Raw genomic sequence first — 19,975 nt, forward strand, 5'->3', positions numbered from 1 at the left:
TCCAGGTTCTTCCATGTTATGAAATGTTTCACAGATTTCTCACTGCTCTTTATCGATGCATACTATTCCATTGTGTGAATATACCATAATTTATCCATTCATTTGCTGATGGGCACCTTGGTTGCTTCCATCTTTTTGCTATTGTAGACAGTGCTGCAATAAATATGGGTGTGCATATATCTGTTCGTGTAAAGGCTCTTATTTCTCTAGGATATATTCCAAGGAGTGGGATTGATGGATCGTATGGTAGTTCTATTTTTAGCTTTTTAAGGAAACACCCAATCGATTTCCAAAGTGGTTGTACCATTTGACATTCACACCAGCAGTGTAGAAGTGTTCCAATCTCTCCACAGCCTCTCCAACATTTATTATTTTGTGTTTTTTGGGTTAATGCCAGTCTTGTTGGAGTGAGATGAAATCTCATTGTAGTTTTAATCTGCATTTCTCTAATGGCTAGTGATCGTGAGCATTTCCTCATGTACCTGTTAGCTACCTGAATGTCTTCCTAGTGAAGTGTCTATTCATATCTTTTGTCCATTTTTTAATTGGGTTATTTGTCCTTTTGTAGTTGAGTTTTTGCAGTATCATGCAGATTTTAGAGATCAGGTGCTGATCAGAAATGTCATAGCTAAAAACTTTTTCCCAGTCTGTAACCAGTCTTTTGGCTCTTTTGGTGAAGTCTTTGGATGAGCATAGGTGTTTCATTTTTAGGATCTCCCAGTTATCCAGTTTTTCTTCTGCATGCTTAATAACGTTTTGTATACTGTTTATGCCATGTATTAGGGCTCCTAATGTTGTCCCTATTTTTCTTCCAAGACCTTTATCGTTTTAGATTTTATATTTAGGTCTTTGATCCATTTTGAGTTAGTTTTTCTGGATGGAGTGAGGTATGCGTCTTGTTTTTTTTTTTTTTTACAGATGGATGTTCAGGTATGCCAGCACCATTTGTTAAAAAGACTGTCTTTTCCCCGTTTAACTGTTTTGGGGCCTTTGTCAAATATCAACTGCTCATATGTGGATCGATTTATGTCTGGATTCTCAATTATGTTCCATTGGTCCATGTACCTGTTGTACCGGTACCAGGCAGTTTTGACTACTGTGGCGGTATAATAGATTCTAAAATCAGGTAAAGTAAGGCCTCTCACTTTGTTCTTCTTTTTCAGTAATGCCTTATTTATCCGGGGCCTCTTTCCCTTCCATATGAAGTTTGGTGATTTGTTTCTCCATCTCATTAAAGAATGTTGTTGGGATATGGATCGGAATTGCATTAAATGTATAGATCACTTTTGGTAGAATAGACATTTTTATAATGTTAAATCTTCCTATCCACGAGCAAGGTATGTTTTTCCACTTATGTAAGTCTCGTTTGATTTCTTGCAGGAGTGTACTGCAGTTTTCTTTGTATAAGTCTTTTACATCTCTGGTAAGATTTATTCCTAAGTATTTTATCCTCTTGGGGGCTACTGTAAATGGCAATGATTTGGTGATTTCGTCTTCGATGTTCTTTTTGTTGATATAGAGGAATCCAACTGATTTTTGTACATTTAACTTGTATCCCGATAGTCTGCTGAACTCCTCTATTAGTTTCAGTAGTTTTCTGGAGGATTCCTTAGGGTTTTCTGTGTATAAGATCATGTCATCTGCAAATAGAAATACTTTTACTTCTTCCTTGCAAGTCTGGATGCCTTTATTTCTTTATTTAGCTAAACTGCTCTGGCTAGGACCTCCAACACAATGTTGAATAAGAGCGGTGATACAAGGCATCCTTGTTTGCTTCCCAATCCCAATGCGAATGCTTTCAGGCTCTCTCCGTTTAAGGTGATGTTGGGTGTTGGCTTTGTATAAATGCCCTTTATTATGTGGAGGAATTTTCCTTCCATTCCTATTTTGCTGAGTATTTTTTATCATGAATGAGTGTTGAACTTTGTCAAATGCCTTTTCTGTATCAGTTGATAAAATCATGTGATTCTTGTCTTTTGTTTTATTTATGTAGTGGATTACATTAATAGTTTTTCTAATGTTGAACCATCCCTGCATACCTGGTATGAATCCCACTTAGTCACAGTGAATTATTTTTTTTTTGATACATTGTTGAATTCTATTGGCTAGAATTTTGCGAAGGATTTTTATTTGCATCTACGTTCATGAGGGATATAGGTCTCTGGTTTTGGTATCAGGGATATGGTGGCTTCATAGAATGAGTTTGGTAGTATTCCATCCTTTTCCATGCTCTGAAATACCTTTAGTAGTAGCAGTGTTAACTATTCTCTGAAAGTTTGGTAGAACTCTGCAGTGAAGCGGTCCAGACCAGGGCTTTTTTTGTTGGGAGTTTTTTGATTACCTTTTCAATCTCTTCTTTTGTTACGGGTCTATTTAGTTGTTCTACCTCTGTTTGTGTTAGTTTAGGTAGGTAGTGTGTTTCTAGGAATCCATCCATTGCTTCTAGGTATTCAAATTTGTTGGAGTACAGTTTTTCATAGTAATCTGATATGATTCTTTTAATTTCAGTTTTGTCTGATGTAATATTGCCCCTCTTATTTGCTTCCTCTCCTATTTTTCTTTTGTCAGTTTGGCCAGTGCTTTATCAATTTTGTCGATTTTTTCAAAAAAAACAGATTTTGGTCTTGTTAATTCTTTCAATTGTTTTTCTGTTTTCTATTTCATTTATTTCAGCTCTAATTTTTATTATTTGTTTTCTTCTGGTGCCTGTGGGTTTCTTTTGTTGCTCTTTTTCTATCTGTTCAAGTTGTAGGGATAATTCTTCGATGTTGGCCTTTTCTTCTTTTTGGATGTGTGCATTTATTGATACAAATTGGCCTCTGAGCACCAATTTTGCTGTGTCCCAAAGGTTCTGATAGGAAGTGTTTTCATTCTCATTGGCTTCTCTGAATTTCCTTATTCTTTTTTTTTTATCCTTAATGTCTTCTATAATCCAGTCTTTTTGAGCAGGTTATTGTTCAGTTTCCAAGTGTTTGATTTCTTTTCCCTGCTTTTCCTGTTACCAATTTCCACTTTCATGGCCTTATGGTCAGAGAAGATGCTTTGTAATATTTCAATGTTTTGGATTCTGCTAAGGCTTGCTTTATGACCTAATATGTGGTCTATTCTAGAGAATGTTCCATGTGCACTAGAAAAGAAAGTATACTTGGCTGCTGTTGGGCGGAGTGTTCTGCATATGTCTACGAGGTCAAGTTGGTTGACTGTGGCGTTTAGATCTTCTGTGTCTTTATTGAGCTTCTTTCTGGATGTCCTGTCCTTCACTGAAAGTGGCATGTTGAAGTCTCCTACTATTATTGTGGAGCTGTCTATCTCACTTTTCAATGCTGATAAAGTTTGTTTTATATATTTTGCAGCCCTGTTACTGGGTGCATAAATATTTAATATGGTTATATCTTCTTGGTGTACTGTCCCTTTAATCATTACATAGTATTCTTCCTTATCCTTTATGATGGATTTAACTTTAAAGCCATTTTGTTAGAAATTAATACTGCCACTCCTGTTCTTTTTTTGATTGTGGTTTGCTTGATATATTTTTTTCCATTCTTTGAGTTTTTGTTTGTTTCTCTAAGTATAAGGTGTGTATCTTGTAGGCAGCATATAGATGGATCTTCTTTTTAAATCCATTCAGCCACTCTCTGTCTCTTTATTGGGGCATTTAGTCCATTTACATTCAGGGTAATTATGTATAGGTATGAATTTAGTGCTATCATTTTGATGTCTTTTTTTGTGTGTTGTTGACAGTTTTCCTTTTCCCGCTTAATTTTATGTGCTGAGTAGAATTTCTTTGTATATTGTCCTTTCCTCATATTTGTTGTTGTTGATTTTGTTTCTGCTGAGTCTGTATTTTTCCCTTGTATTTTATTTTGATGAGTAGGATAGTTTGTCTCCTTTGTGGTTACCTTATTTTTTACCCCTATTTTTCTAAGTTTAAAACTAACTTTTATTTCTTTGTATCGCCATATCTTCCTCTCCATATGGAAGGTGTATGATTACATTTCTTAGTTCCTCTTTATTATTTTAATGTTGTCTTTTATATAATAACATCGCTGTTACCCTGTTTTGAGCTTTTTTTTTTTATATAATCTTGCTTTTGTTTTTTTGGATTTCCCTGTTTGGGTTAACTTCTGGTTGCTCTGCCCAGTGTTCTAGTCTTGGGTTGATACCTGATATTATTGATTTTTCTAACCAAAGAACTCCCTTTAGTATTTTTTGTAGTTTTGATTTGGTTTTTACAAATTCCCTAAACTTGGGTTTATCTGGTAATGTCTTACTTTCACCTTCATATTTAAGAGACAGTTTTGCTGGATATATAATACTTGGCAGGCAATTTTTTTCCTTCAATTTTTTAAATATGTCATCTCATTGTCTTCTTGCCTGCATGTTTTCTGCCCAGTAGTCCAAGCTTATTCTTATTCAATCTCCTTTGTAGGTGACTTTTCGTTTATCCCTTGCTGCTGTGATAATCCTCTCTAGCTTTGGTTTTGGCAAGTTTGATTATAATATGTTTTGGTGACTTTCTTTTAAGGTCTACCTTATGTGGAGCTCGATGAGCATCTTGGTTGGATACATATCGTCTCATCTTTCACAGTATCAGGGAAGTTTTCTGCCAAAAAATCTGAAAGAATTCTCTCTGTATTTTCTGTTATCCCTCCCTGTTCTGGTACTCCAATCACTCGTAGGTTATTTCTCTTGACAGAGTCCCACATGATTCTTAAGGTTTCTACATTTTTTTTAATTCTTTTATCTGATTTTTCTTCAAATATATTAGTGCCAAGTGATTTACCTTCGAGTTCAGAAATTCTAGCATCTACTTGCTCAATTCTGCTCCTCTGACTTTATATGGAGTTGTCTAATTCTGTAATTTTATTGTCACTCTTCTGAATTTCTGATTGCTGTCTACGGATTTTTCCAGCTTATTAAACTTTTCATTATTTCCTGAATAATCTTTCTAATTTCTTCCATTGTTTTATCTGTGTGTTCCTTGGCTTGTTCTGTGTACTGCCTCATTTCCTTCCTGATGTCTTGAAGGGTTCTGTATCTTAAACTTTTGTATTCTGCATCTGTAATTCCAGGAATGCACTTTCATTTAGAAGAACCCTGGATTCCTTGTTTTGAGAGCCTGTTGAGATGATCATGGTCTGTTTCTTTATGTGACTTCATACTGACTGTTGTCTCCAAGCCATCTAGAAGTTATTGTATTAGTTTATGCTTGCTTACTGTGTCGTAGCTGCTTGCTTTGTTTTGTTTTGGTATACCCCTATGGGTTGCTTGAGTGAGCTAGCTTGATTATTTTCGCCTTTGGAGCTCTGATGCCCTGTCCCCAGCTGGCTAGAGCTGTTATCAGGTATATCAGTCTAGGAGTCCATTCAGTTTTCTTGTATGAATTCAGCTCCGGTTTCCAGGTAGCTGATCATCAAGGGTGTGTTACAGGCTCTGTTCTACAGTCTTAGAGGGACAGGGGTGGTTGGCGTATATACCGGTATCTCATTGCAGCAGCGGTCACACTCTAAACAAGGCAGGGGGCTCAGAACCGACCCCCGAGTGTCTGTGAGGAAAACATGTCCCCGTTTCCTAGAGCGTGCAGGTGGGTGGGTTCTGCAGACAGACCATGGACACCCGAAGTTTTTGGTTGTAAGGACTGGGAGGTACTAGTTATCTTTGGACCCCTGTCATGGGTGGCTGGGTGGCCTGAATAGAGCTACCAGTCCTTAGGTCCCTGATGTGGGTAGGTGAGGACCTTGTTTAATAGGCAAAGCAATGCCAAACATCAAACACCCACCTCTCCACCACACAGCTGAACTGGTTGGAGTTTGCCAACAAGGGCCTATTCTTCCAGAATGGGCCCACGCAGGTCCACGCAGAAGGGAAAGGTGCTCAAGGTTCACAGATGGTTTATGCCTCGAGAAGAGCTGGTTCCCTCCTGAGCTCCCCTGGTTAATGGAGCTAGCGAATTATCTTTTCCCCCCAGTTGCAAATTTTTTCTTTCCCCAAGGCTGAGAGGATGGCTGTAGGTGCTCAACAGGGCTGACCTCAGGCCCAGGGATCCAGCCGCTGATTCCGGCTTGGGGGTGGGGGCATGGTAATATATACGCAAGTACTTAGCTTTTGCTGAGAGCGCCGTTCTCAGGTTCTGGAGGTGTGAGTAGGCTGTGTGGCTGGCTGCTTCTCCCTGAGGAAACTGCGGCCCAACGCTAGTACCAGCCCGCCGCCACCGCCGCTCTGGGAACGGTGCCTGAGGGTTCCCCGCGTTCAGGTCCAGTAACTCTTCTCTACTTCTGAACGGTCTCTTCCTCCCCCGCCTCTCAGTTCATTGTCTAAGCTTGCCTTTGATGCTCAGGGCTCCCAGCTTGTCACAAATATACTCGTTTCACTTGTTTTTTTCGGGTGTTTGTTGTAAAGAGGGCTCGCCGGAAGCGTTTGTCTATTCTGCCATCTTGGCTCTGCCTCTCTGCTCTTTTTTAATTGTTTGCTTGATATAGATTTTTCCATCCTTTGAATTCTACTTTGTTTGTGTCTTTAAGTCTAAGGTGTGTCTCCTGTAGGCAACATAAAAACAGATTGTGTTTTTTAACCCATTCTGCCTCTCTCTGTCTGTTGGTGCATTTGGTGCATTCAGCATAGTTATGGATAAGCATGAGTTTAGTGCTGTCATTTTGATGTTTGTTTTTGTGTGTTGCTGAGTTTCTTTTTTCCATTTACTTTTCTGTGTTGAGTAGTTTTTCTTTATATATTGTCTTTTCCTCTTTTTCATTGTTGCTGATTTTGTTTTTGCTGAGTCTATGTTTTTCTTGTATTTTACTTTGATGTGTAGGATTGTTAGTCTCCTTTGTGATTAATATTTACCCCTTTTTTTCTAAGTTTAAACCAAACTTTTAGCTCTTTATATCACCTTGACTTCCTCTCCACATGAAACACCTATGACTATATAAAAAAATCCGTCTTTATTGATTTTTTTGTTGTCATCTTTTACATAATGACATCACTATTTCCCTGTTTTGAGTGCTTCTTTTCTTGATTATTTTTGTGATTTCCTGATCTAGGTTGGTATCTGGCTGCTCTGTACTGTGTTCTAGTCTTGGGTTATTACCTGATGTTATTGATCTTCTATCCAGAGGACTCCCTTTAGTATTTTTTGTAGTTTTGGTTTGGTTTTTAGAAATTCCCTAAACTTCTGTTTATCTGGAAATGTCCTAATTTTGTCTTCATATTTGAGAGACAGTTTTGCTAGATATATGATTCTTAGCTGGCAACTTTTTTCTTTTAAGGCCTTATATATGTTATCCCATTGCCTTCTTGCCTGCAGGGTTTCTGCTGAGTAGTCCAAGCTTATTCTTATTGAATCTCCTTTGTAGGTGACTTTTCACTTATCCCTAGCTTTTCTTAAAATTCTCTCTTTTTCTTTGGTTTTGGCAAGTTTGATTACAATATGTCTTCATGACTTTCTTTTGGGATCTACCTTGTATGGTGTTCAATGAGCTCTTGGATAGGTATCTTCTTGTCTTTCATGATATAGAGGAAGTTTTCTTCCAACAAATCTTCAACAATTCTCCCTGTATTTTCTGTTCTCCCTCCCTGTTCTGGTACTCCAATCACTTGTAGTTATTTCTCTTGACAAGAGTCCCATATGATTCTTAGGGTTCCTTCATTTTTTTAAATTCTTTATCTGATTTTTCTTCAGATATATTGGTGTCAAGTGTTTTACCTTCAGTATCACCAATTCTGACTTCCATTTCCTCAATTCTGCTCCTCTGACTTTCTATTCTCTAATTCTGTATTTTATTGTTAATCTCCTGAATTTCTGATTGTTATCTCTCTATGGATTCTTGCAGCCTATTAAATTTGTCATTATGCTCTTGAGTAACCTTCTTAATTTCCTTGACTGCTTTATCTGTGTGTTCTTTGGCTTGTTCTGTGTTTTGCCTCATCTCCTTCCTGAGCTCTTGAAGAGTTCTATATATTAATCTTTTGTACTCTACCTGTGGTATTTCCACGAACATCTCTTTGTCTGGAAGATTCCTTGATTCTGTGTTTTGAGAGCTTGGTCTGCTTCTTTAGGTGATTTGATACTGAGTGTTGTCTGCAAGCCATCTATAAACCCATTGCCGTCGAGTCGACTCTGACTCATAGCGATCCTACAGGACAGAGTAGAGCTGCCCCACAGAGTTTCCAAGGAGCGCCTGGTGGATTCAAACTGCTGACCTTTTGTTTAGCAGCCGTAGCACTTAACCACTATGCCACCAGGGTTTCCAAGCCATCTATAAGTTATTGTATTAATTTATTTTATGTTTCCTTACTATGTCCTCGGTTCTTGCTGTGCTTTGTTTTGATATGCCCAAATAGGCTCTTCGAGTAAGGTTGCTCAATTATTGGTGCCTTTGAAGCTCTAACATCCTGTCACCAGATGGCTAGAGATGTTACCAAGTATATGAGCCTAGGAGTCCATTCACTTTCTTGTATGGATTCAGCTCAGGTGTCCAAGTAGTCATTCGCCAAGTGCATAGTGCAGGTTCTCACCTACAGTCTTAGGGGAGCAAGGGTGATTGGTGTAGGCACAGGTATCTGGTTATAGCACGGGATCATGCTTTGAGCAAGGCAGGTGGCTGGCAACCGTCCCGAGTGTCTGTGAGGATAGTGTGTCCCTGTTCCCTAGACTGCAGAGTTGGGAGGGCTCTGTAGCCAGACCATAGGCACCCAATACTTTTGTCTGCAAGGACTGGGAGACACCACTTATCCTTGGACCAATGTGTTGGGTGGCTAGGTGGCATGGGTGGAGCCACCAGTCCTTAGGCCCCTGGTGTGGGAAGGTGAGGACCCTGCTTAATAGGCAGAATGGTATCAAATATAAAAAACCCATTTCTGCATCACACAGCTGAAACAGTTGAAGTCAGACCTCAGGCACATACACCATTGCACTGTGCCAACAAGAGCCTCAAGCTGCTGAAGTGGGCCCATATAGGTCCATGCAGGGGTGAAAGGCATTAAAAGTCCACAGACTGTTTGTGCCTGGAGAGGAGCTGCTTCAGCCCTGAGTTCCCAGCCTAGGCGAGCCAGCAGATTATTTTTTCTCCATTTGTTAATTTGTTCCTTCTCCAAGGCCGGGAGAATGGCTCAGCATGCACAGCAGGATCTATCTGAGCCCCAGGAAATCGAATGCCACTGAAGCTGGTTCAGGGGCTAGGGCAGGGAGAGGAGGGATCAGATAAATGGGAGAGAGCTCTTTCACAAGGGGTGCTTTTTGATCCACAGGATAAGTTAGACACATGTACATATCTTTTGCCAAGAGTGCTGTTCTTTGCTGATTCCAGAGGCGCAAGTAGACCCTGTGCCGCTCACTCTTTCTCACTGTGGAAAACGCACTTCAGACACTACCACCAGCCCCACCATAGCTGCGCCAGGGGATTTAGCCTGAGTGGCACTGGTTCCTGCTGAGTCGGGTCCGGCAATTCCTTGCCACTTCTGAACCATCTCTCCTTCCCCCTGCTGCTCAGTCCAATTTCTTAACTTTGCCTTTGATATTTAGGTCTCCTAGCTTGTCATATGTATAATTGGTCCACTTGTTCTTTTGGGTCTTTGTTGTAAGAGCGACCACTGGAAGCATCTGACTATTCTGCCATATTGGCCCCCGCAGGGGATATTTTTGGTTTAAGGTTTAAAGATTATCTCAGGGCAATCATTTTGGGGATTTGTCCAGCCTCCGTGCCTTCAGAACATCTGGAGTCCATGAGAATTTGAATTTCTGTTCTGTATCTTCCCTCTTTTGATCAGGATTCTTCTATAGAATCTTTGATTAAAATGTTCAGTACTGGTAGTCTCACAGTAAAGGAGGCAGTTGTTCATGGAGGCAATTAGCCAAATATTCCATTTCCTCCTCCTATTGCTGATTCTCCTTCTTTGTCTGTTCCTCCAGGCAAATAGAGAATAATTGTTTTGCCTTGGATGGCTGGTTGAAAGCTTTTAAGATTCCATGCACTATGCAACAAAGTAGGAGGTAGAACAGAAGTGCTAAACACGTTATTAGGCCAATTAACTGGGATGCACCATGAAACCATGACCCTAAACCTCCAAACCAAGGAACCAAATCCCATGAGGTGTTTCCCTTGAGGTATGTGATTATCCTCAGCAGCTACCTTTTCTTCTCCTCGTTGTTGCAAGTATATCTATCACACAACTTTTGCCAATTCAAGTTTTTAAGGGTGAACGATTTATTATTATTTTTTTAACTTACTTCCAATTTTGGAAAGAGCTATAGAATTTACTATTTCAGAAAAGAAACAATTTTGGACTATATTTAATATTTAATTCTATTTATTTATGAAGCCGCATATATTTTCAATTTTAACCCTTCCCCCACCCAGGATTACAATAATCAAAGTCATTTAAAAATAAAAAAAAAATTAGCATGTAACTATAAGGTCTACAAAGTAATTAGTAAAAAATGCTCAAAGGTAATATATAAATATACATTTGGGGGTAAGGAAATAAATGTACATAACAGATACATGAGAAAACGAAGTATGTGGCTACACAAAACACACCAATCATAATCAAAGGTAAAAAAAAAATTATTACATATTTGCTTATTGTCTGTTACATATTATTTTTTAAAAAGGGAAGTTTAATTTGACTCACTATCTTCCAGGTATCTGACTGCTAAACCAACAATAATCCCAACAAATACTGAAGGCGTAGAAACTAGGTAGAAAACAGGTAAACCTTTATAAGGTAGATTTTCTAGATTCATGGGTGTGGTGCAAAAACACTTTTGCAATATACTCAAAAGTAAGCTATTAAAAAGTACCACAGAAGTAAAGAATGATATCAAGGATTTCTAGGTAAAAATATTGGAGTGAAATCAGGTCAAAGAATCTCCCTCCTTCAATACCTAATAAAATGAAAAAGAAAAAAATGCACTGGTTAAATACTAGTACCAATACTGAATTTGAGAAACACCGACTCAGAGAGTGTCCTCATCTTTTTCCTCTTCTGACTTAGAGGAAGTAGAAATGGCTAATGAGAGAAAAGTAAAATGTGGGAAGTAAATGATTAGAGCCAACTTTCTGACAGAGACGTCAGTATACCATGCTGAATTGGGGAACAATTTGAATTCCAACACAGTTTTGTTACGGAATAGCATATAACTGCCACTGGAAGTGTTCTGTTTCAGAGCCCATTCTAACAAAAATCTCACAGCAACAAAAGTTTACATTGCTCCAGATGAATCCTTCTCTTTCTCCCACCCTCTTACTAGACCCATACCCACTGCTGTCATAGCTAGCCTACAGGACAAAGGAGAACTGCCCCATAGAGTTTCCAAGGAGTGGCTGGTGGATACAAGCTGCTGAACTTTTGGTTAGCAGCCGCAGCACTTAACCATTATGCCACAGGGTTTCCTCTCTTACTAGAAGCCTACACTCATATGGTAGCTCTTTAGGGAACACAAATTAAATACAGATTTAAATACAGATTAAATAGAAAGTGAGTGAAGGGGGATTCACTCACACTACAGCGGAGAAAACAGATGTCAGATCAGGGTTGTCCACAAAGAGTCCCGGCAATGTGGAGAAAGAAGTACAGCATTTATGCAAACATATTACAGAAAATTAAAAAAAAGAATCACAACAAAAAAGAGGAAAATAATCAGAAAAAGAATCTAAATATTTCCTAAAATATTTCTCTAAGGTTATGAAAAAAAGATTATGAAACAATTAAGAGGTTGAAATCTTTACCTTGTTTAACTTTAAAGTAATATATATTAATCTGCTTTGAAGAAAGAGAGTATTAGTACTCTTACACTTCCTGCCACCTCTCCTCTCCCCCCATTCAGAATCTAACAGAATAAAGTGCCCTGTGAGTCCTTGTACTAAGAAGAACTTAAAGCACACAAATTAAATAAAAACAAAGAGCCAAAAGAGCTAAGAAGACACTGAGCACCAATATAACACCATTACGAAAAATGATTTGGCTCAAATAAAAGAAAGGCTTATGATAGGAATAGTTAATACATAAGAAAAACACGAAGGATTACAATAATATGAGAGAAGATGATATGTAAGACAAAAACAATTCACCATAAGGTAGCTGATGCTCCTGAAACACAACGGAATAACCTAATAGAACAGAAAGTTGTTGTGTGCTGTGGAGTCAGTTCTGAATCACAGCGACACTATGTGACAGAGTAGGACTGCCCCATTTGGTTTCCTAGCTGCAATCTTTACGGAAGGAGCCCTGGTGGCACAATGGTTAAGCACTGGACTGCTAATTCAAAGGTCTGCGGTTCCAACCCATCAGCCATTCTGCTGGAGAAAGATGTGGCAGTCTGCTTCCGTAAAGATTATAGCTTTGGAAATGCTGTGGGGCAGTTCTACGCGGTCCTATAGGATCACTACGAGTCAGAATCAACTCCAAGGCACACAACAACAACAATCTTTATGGGAGTAATCCAGGTCTTTTCTCCCTCAGAAAGGCTGGTGGGTTCAAACCACCGACGTTACAGTTAACAGCCAGGTTTAAGTATTGCGCCACCGGGGATTCCTTAGAGTTTCTGAAATGAAGAGCAGAACCCTTAGATTTAAAAGGGATACCGCGTTTTAAGATTAGAGTCCCGGTGGCGCAGCGTTTAAGAGCTTGGCTGCTAGCCAAAACGTTGGCAGTTCAAATCCACCAACCTCTCCTTGGAAACAGCATGGGGCAGTTCTATTCTGTCCTATAGGGTCACTATTAGTCGGAATCAACTCGATGAAAATAGGTTTTTTGTTTGTTTGTTTTTTGGCGTTTTAAGAAAAACTGATACAGAATGATAAAAATCAAGACGTATCCCGGCTAAAGTACTGAACTTCAAATTAAAAAAAAGAATTCTTCAGGTATTCAGGAAGGGAGTGGGGGCGGGGATTAAGGTAGCCTCAGATTTCTCAACAGCAATGTTCAAAGCCAGAAAAAAAGTATCCTAAGGGAAACAAAACATGACCAAGAATAGGATGTGACAAAGTGTTTAACCAAGAGTAGGATACATAGCCAAGTTTTCTTCAAGTATAAAACCTACAGACGTGGTTCTTGAACATGCCAAACATAGGGAATCCGACATCAAAGAGCCTTTTTTGAAAAACTTGATGGTAAAACCCAGCCAGCTTAGAGAAGAATCAAAATAAGGAACTCAGAAATGGAGATGTGATAACAAAGAGACAATGATTAGAATCCAGACTAAATAAGTGTAATAATTACAATTACAGAACAGAATGTAAATATTATAATCTTGGATAATATAAGAATAAAATGAACAAATCTGAATGGGGGGAGGGAAGAGGGCACGAAGTATAGAGTACTGATATTTTCTTTCTTCAAAGCAGATTAATATATATTGTTTTAAGTCAAAACAAAGATTCTAACTTCTTAATCTTTTCATTATCTTTTTTCATAATCTTAGAGAAATATTTTAGGAAATAATACTTCTTAATGAGACAAAGCACATCTAAATTTAAGCAACTGCTTCCATTTCTCTTGTTTCTTTTCTTCTGTAAAATTCAAATAAAAAAAATTTTTTTTTTTTAATTTTAAAGGTAGTATTATGTGAGCTCTGGTGGTGCAGTGGTTAAGCATTCGGCTGCTAATCAAAAGGATGGCAGTTCGAATCTACCAGCCACTCCTTGGAAACCATATGGGGCAGTTCTACTCTGTCCTAGAGGTTCACTGTTAGTCAGAACTGACTCAACAGCAAAGGGTTTGGTTTGGTTTATTATGGTATGATCTTATTTTTATAAAATTATTTCTGTGAATACACCTAATCCATCCACCTTTTTAGTATAACGTATGCATAGAAATATATTTGGAATGACAAACACGTAATTTTAATAACGATTATTTCTGGATGAATTCTGGGTAAGTTTTTATATCTTTCTTTGTTCTTTGTTGTATTGTTTGAATTATTTATCATACGCATATGTCACTTTCATAAAAAGTAATATTATTATTTTAAAAATTAAGAAATGAAGGAAGAAAGAAAAGATGAATAGATAGTAGAAACAGAAACAAAATGAGATTATTTCCAAGGTTGCTCCCAGTACCAGAATTACAAGAATTTACCAGCAGTTAATAAGAGAATTGGAGGGAAAAATACACGTACATTAAATTGAATAAAAAGTTTTGGGCTTTAGTCCAAAAGAACTATTAATTAATTACTACATTTGATACAACATATAACACAATTACTTTACCTTTAGCTAGTAAAAATGTGATCCAAGAAAGCTTTAGCACCAACACAGAATTTATTTCAGAAGATATCCTAGTAGACAAATAGAAAAGAAAAATAAATAAATAAAAAAGAAAGAAAAAGAAAAATTTAACACTGACAGAAAATTTTACAGCTATACCTTTTGGTTGTTTTTTGTTTGTTACTTTCAATTACGTACCTGAGTTAATTATACAATATAAAAAAATATATAAATATATTAAAAAATATATATAGACCATCTTAAATGCACATTTTACACCCAAATTCAATTTGTTTCAATTGGTGTAGTGTTTCTACCCAAGATACTGTATTCAAGCCCACAAAAGTAATATACATTTTATGAAAGTAATATTGAGCATCTCAATTCTAATCTAGAAATACGCAAAGGAAACAGTATACAATAATGAGCTTGATTTCCAATTACCTTAATACTTTTATGCTCTTTGCTTTCTAATTCAAATCAACACTCTAAGCAGAAAAATGAAGGTAAGAGTGATTCTAGTTTGCCAATTTAACACATCACCTTGATAAAAAATATTTTCCATAGATATTTACTTGTTGGAATTAACAGATTCATAAAAACTAATTAATAGTATATATTTTCCTTTATATCACCTTCACTACTACCACTTCAGTGAGGCAGAAAATCTCATTTACAACTCATTCTGTTTCCAAAGAAGAATACTAGAGCTCTTTCATGAATATACTGTTAAGACATGCATTCTACATTTTTTAAAAAACTGAAAAACTTCAATGTTGATCTTCATACTTATTCTTACACAAAAATTATACAGATTCTTAATAAAGTATCTTTAATAGAACCACAATAAACATTTAATCAATAAATATGCATTTTTCCCAGAGTTGGTATATGTTGCACTAAATCACCTTCAACTTTTATAGTCCCTCTTTGTAGTCAAGGCATTCATTGCACACTATTTCCTTTGTGAGAAGATAAACAACCTACATAGGGCTTAAATCTATTACCTTATTAAGTAGCATGCAATAATCAATCAAACTAATCTTGATATTATCAACATGCTTGAGATTACTCCAGAAAAACCTGCGTATTCTATTTCACATTTACATATACGAAAATGGAAAATAACGTGCACTGAACCACTTACGAACTGCTGGGTTGTGTCAAATATATAAGTTCACATGTCCTGGAAAAGAAGAAATAATTATATTAACATTAGAGTTTTTTTTAAACTTTTAAATTTTTTCATAATTTCTGAAAAGGAGACTAAGAAAACAACTCCATTTACAATAATATCTAAAAGAATAAAATATATAGGAATAAATTTAGCTAGGAATATGAAAGACTTACACAATGAAAATTATAAAACACTACTGAAAGAGACTAAAGTCCAATGGATGGAAAGATGTTCCATGCTCATGGACTAGAAGACTTAAATAATATCAAAGTGATCTGCAGATACAACAATCCTGATCAAAATTGCTACAGTACTCTTTACAGAAAATTAATCTCAATTTTATATGGAAATACAAGAGACAAATATCCAAAGCAATTCTGAAGAACAACAACAAAGGAGGAGGCCTCACACTTCCTGACTTCAAAACATATTACACAGCTACAGTAATCAAAACAGCACAGTACCGGTTTAATGACAGACACATAGACATATGGAAAAGAGCTGAAAACCCAGAAATAAATTCAAACATCTATGGTCACTTGATTTTTTTTACAAGGGAGCCATATACATTCAATGGGGGAAGGAATCGACTTTTCAACAAATGGTGCTGGAAAAACTGGATTTCCACATGCAGAAAAATAAAATAAGATCCACAGTTCCCACCATACACAAAAACTAATTCAAAATGGTTTGAGGGCCTAATTATTAAAGCTAAAACCACAAAGTTCTTCAAAGAAAATACAGGAGCAAAGCTTTGGGATCTCATTTTTTTTTTTCAATGATAGATTATCAAACACAACAATGAATGTATAACAACAGAAACCAAAATAGATAACTGGGACCTCATAAAAGTTAAATACTTAGTTAATCAAAAAGACCTTATCCAAAGTGTAGAGACAACCTACAGACTGGGAAAAAAATCTTCAGGAATGAAATGACCGTTAAGGTTCTAATACCTAAAATATAAAGAAAACACCTACAATTAAAAATCAAAAGACAAACAACACAATCAAAAACTGGGCAAAGGACATGAAACAGACATTTCACCAAAGAGGATACTCAAATGGCCAACAGATATAGAAAAAGATACTCAATATCATTAGCCATCAGAGAAATGCAAATCAAAACCATTTTACTCCCACTATGGTGGCTAAGATTAAAAAAAAAAAAACAACGGAGACTAACAAGCACTGCAGAGGATGTGGAGAAATTGGAACACTCATCTGTTACTGGTGGGAATGTAAAATAGTACAGCCATTGTGGAAAACAGTCCGGCAGTTCCTCAAAAAATTAGAGGTAGAGCTGTTGTATGACCCGGCAATTCCACTCATAGGTAAAAACCCTAGGGATTTAATAGAAATGACACAAACAGACATATACATACCTATGTTCATTGCAGCACTATTCACAATAGCTAAAAGATGAAAACAACCTCAGTGCCCATTAATGGATGAATGATGGTCCATACATACAATGAAACACTATTCAGCAATAAAGAAAAATGAGTTCCAAAACACTTTACAATGTGGATGAAACTAGAGGATATTCTGCTGGATGAAATGTATCACAAAATATATATATATATATACACACACACACACACATATATATGTATAGTATGCTCTCATTTTCATGAAATGACATGAATAGGTAAATATACAGAAATTAATGTTCATTAATGGTTAACAGGGATGGGGGGTAGGGAAGGAAAGAAAACATTCCTAGGTAGTAAAAACCCATACCTAGCTAGTACTCAATTTTTATATATAAAAATGGGAAAAATAAACCAAACCTGTTGCTGTTGAGTTGATTCCGACTCACAGCAACCCTATAGGACAGGGTAGAACTGCCCCATACAGTTTCCAAGGAGCACCTGGTCGATTTGAACTGCTGACCTTTTGGTTAGCAGCCACAGCTCTTAACCACTACACCACCGGTGTTTCCATAGAAACAGGAAAGACAGCACCAAATATGGGTGAAATTTGCATAGCATGACTGATGTAACTGATGTCAATAAGCTGTACGTGGGGAAAAGGGATAAATGGCCAAACACTGGGTCATGTATGGTTTTGTAACAACATCATCCCCCCAAAAGGCGGGGGGGCACTACAGATGCTGATATGAATTAGACATAATCACCACATGGATTTATGTCTCTTGGTTTGGGAGTTTAAGACCGTGGTCTCATGGGGCAACCCGGTCAATTCGTATAATCTTAAAGTTTATGCTCTATCTCTCATGTATGCTGAGTAGTGTCTGGGGTCTTAAAAGCTTATGAGCAGCCATCTAATATGCAACTACTGGTCTTTAGTGTCTGAAACAAAAGAAAAAGAAGGAAATCCAAGAATCAGAGAAGGTATTGGACTACAGGACTGTCTACACTGAGACCAGAAGAACTAGATGGTGCCTGGCTACCGCTACTGAACATTCTGATCAGGAACACAATAGATGAATCCTGATAAAAAGGGAGGAAAAATGTGGAAAAGAACTTCAAATTCTTAAAGAATACAGACTTACTGGACCTGCTGAGGTTGAAGGAGTCCCCAAGACTATGGTCCTCAGTTGCTTTTCAAACCTTGAACTGAAATTATCCCCTGAAGTCACCTTTAAACTAAGTAACAGTTTAGAACAAGAGGTAAAAGGTTATCACCCTGAGTACTGCATTTCTTTAAAAAAAAAAAAAATCTATGTAAGAACAAAGGTTTAACAGCTATTTTAAAGCATAGATGAGAAGGATGAGGGGGTGGGGTAGGCAAGATTAAGTAAATGGAAGTGAAGCAATTAGAAGAGAAATAACGAGAATGTTGACACAATGTGAAGAATGTAACCAATGTCACTGATTACTGTGTCTAAAAACTGATATGGAAGTGGGTTTTGCTATGTACATTTTCACCAAAAATAAAATTAAATATAAAAAAATAAACAATGGTTAAAATGGCAAAATGTTGTTGTATGTGCTTTTACAATAGAAAAAAAAATCATGATGCAAAAAATTTTTTCATAATTTAGAAATCAAAGCAATATTATCACTCTTTATTCACCTCATTTTAAGAAGTATTAATTTTAAAAACAAAATATACACAGCATTTTAAAACAAAGTTAAAGTAGATGTTTCTAATTTAAGATACTTTATGTCTATAACTGTAATAGCTAATTACAAAAGGAGTGGGTTCCATATTTTCATTTGTTACTCAGTTTTTTGGAACTCAGGCACATTTGTAATTGATTCCAGTTATAATAAATCTGGTTAGAATTCCAGATCAGGCCACAAATGTCTATTTAACTAATAGTCTCACTAATATAACACAACTAAAAAGTGCTATAAAACTTCATTGTTCCAGATAATAACTTCCACAATGGCAGAGTGAGGAGCCTCATGAATCACTTCCTGTGAAACAATCATAATTGGTGAAAATTAGATTTAAAAAAAACTATTTAAAGTCTCTGGAAATTATCCTAAGGGCATACAGCAAATAAACATTTTTTCAAGAAAAACTGCTAAATTTCAGTAAAAACTGTGACAGTCTGTGGAGTTCAAGTCAAACTTTCTTCCATCCTCCCCTCCAGTTCAGCATAATGAAACTCTACTCCAGGCGGGTGAAGTTGAGACACAGGGCTTTCTCTCTCCATAGTTCCCAGCCTAAGGTTAGGTATCTCCCTGGGACGGACAGGCTTCCAGCATTTCCCATCACCCCCAGATTCAGGCTGCAGAAGATCTATTCTAGGCAAGAGGAGCTACGAAGTCTGGGGCTCCCTTCTTCCACTTTACCCCTACTTGCAGAGTGAAGTTCTGCCCCATACACAGCAAGCTGAGAATACTGGGGCCCTAATTGCCTTGCCTCATTTCACTCATAGGGCAGAGGTTCCAGGCCAAGAGAAGTAATCTAAGAAAACTAGAGGCTATCATCTCTGTCCAGTGTCCCACTCTTAAAGCAAGCGTGTCATACCAAGAGTAAGCCACTCTCCCACTTTCCCCATCCCCATCTCTTGGGAAGTGCCACAGAAGTTTTGCCCAGGGGAAAGACAGGCATTAAGAACAGAGATCTCTGAAGGTCTCCCAAAGGAATTAATTTGGAACAGAGTGTTGCAAAGTTCAAGTCTAAGGGAGATTTTGGCAGCAAGTAATCAAGAGGATGCTAGTCGTGCCATGAGAGCAACAAGCTAAACTCGAGACCATACAGAAGTTTAACAGAGAGAACCAAAGAAGGAGACAGCTGAGAAGAGCTCTCCAGGGGGTCAGAAAAAGACTCACAGACTTGCCTCAAGGACTACCTATGTAAGACAGCAGGCTTTAATTGGATCAGACTGTGGAGCAATTAGTATCCAGGGTACTTCTGAAAACAATACAGCAATCAGTCAGCATTTAAGCCATTGCCATTGAGTTGATTCCAACTCATAGTGACCCTACAGGACAGAGAAGAACTGCCCCACATGGTATAGTCAGCAATTAGTGGAGTCTAAAAACTGAGTACTATATCCACAGAGGCAGACAGCATAACAGAGATACCAAGGAAAAAGACAATCAAAGACAGCCCTGCAAAAATCACTATCACCTCAGAGTGACAATTCACATGCCCAAAGTGTACCCTCTGAG

At 37.4% G+C, this 19,975-nt stretch overlaps 1 protein-coding gene across 2 annotated transcripts in view; it reads right to left on the minus strand.

Moving 5' to 3' along the window:
* The window catches only part of RB1 (RB transcriptional corepressor 1), a 208,029-nt gene that overhangs the window by 141,843 nt on the left and 46,211 nt on the right, over positions 1 to 19,975 (minus strand). For both annotated transcript variants that reach the window (XM_049853103.1, XM_049853102.1), the window contains exons 5-6: positions 15,352 to 15,390; positions 14,208 to 14,275 (exon numbers count right to left, since the gene is read on the minus strand). In XM_049853103.1, the coding sequence (XP_049709060.1) occupies positions 14,208 to 14,275; positions 15,352 to 15,390 (107 nt within the window). The remainder of the gene's footprint in view (positions 1 to 14,207; positions 14,276 to 15,351; positions 15,391 to 19,975) is intronic.

The sequence above is a fragment of the Elephas maximus genome, chromosome 14 (assembly GCF_024166365.1).
Source record: "Elephas maximus indicus isolate mEleMax1 chromosome 14, mEleMax1 primary haplotype, whole genome shotgun sequence".
In the NCBI taxonomy this organism is placed as follows: Eukaryota; Metazoa; Chordata; class Mammalia; order Proboscidea; family Elephantidae; genus Elephas; species Elephas maximus.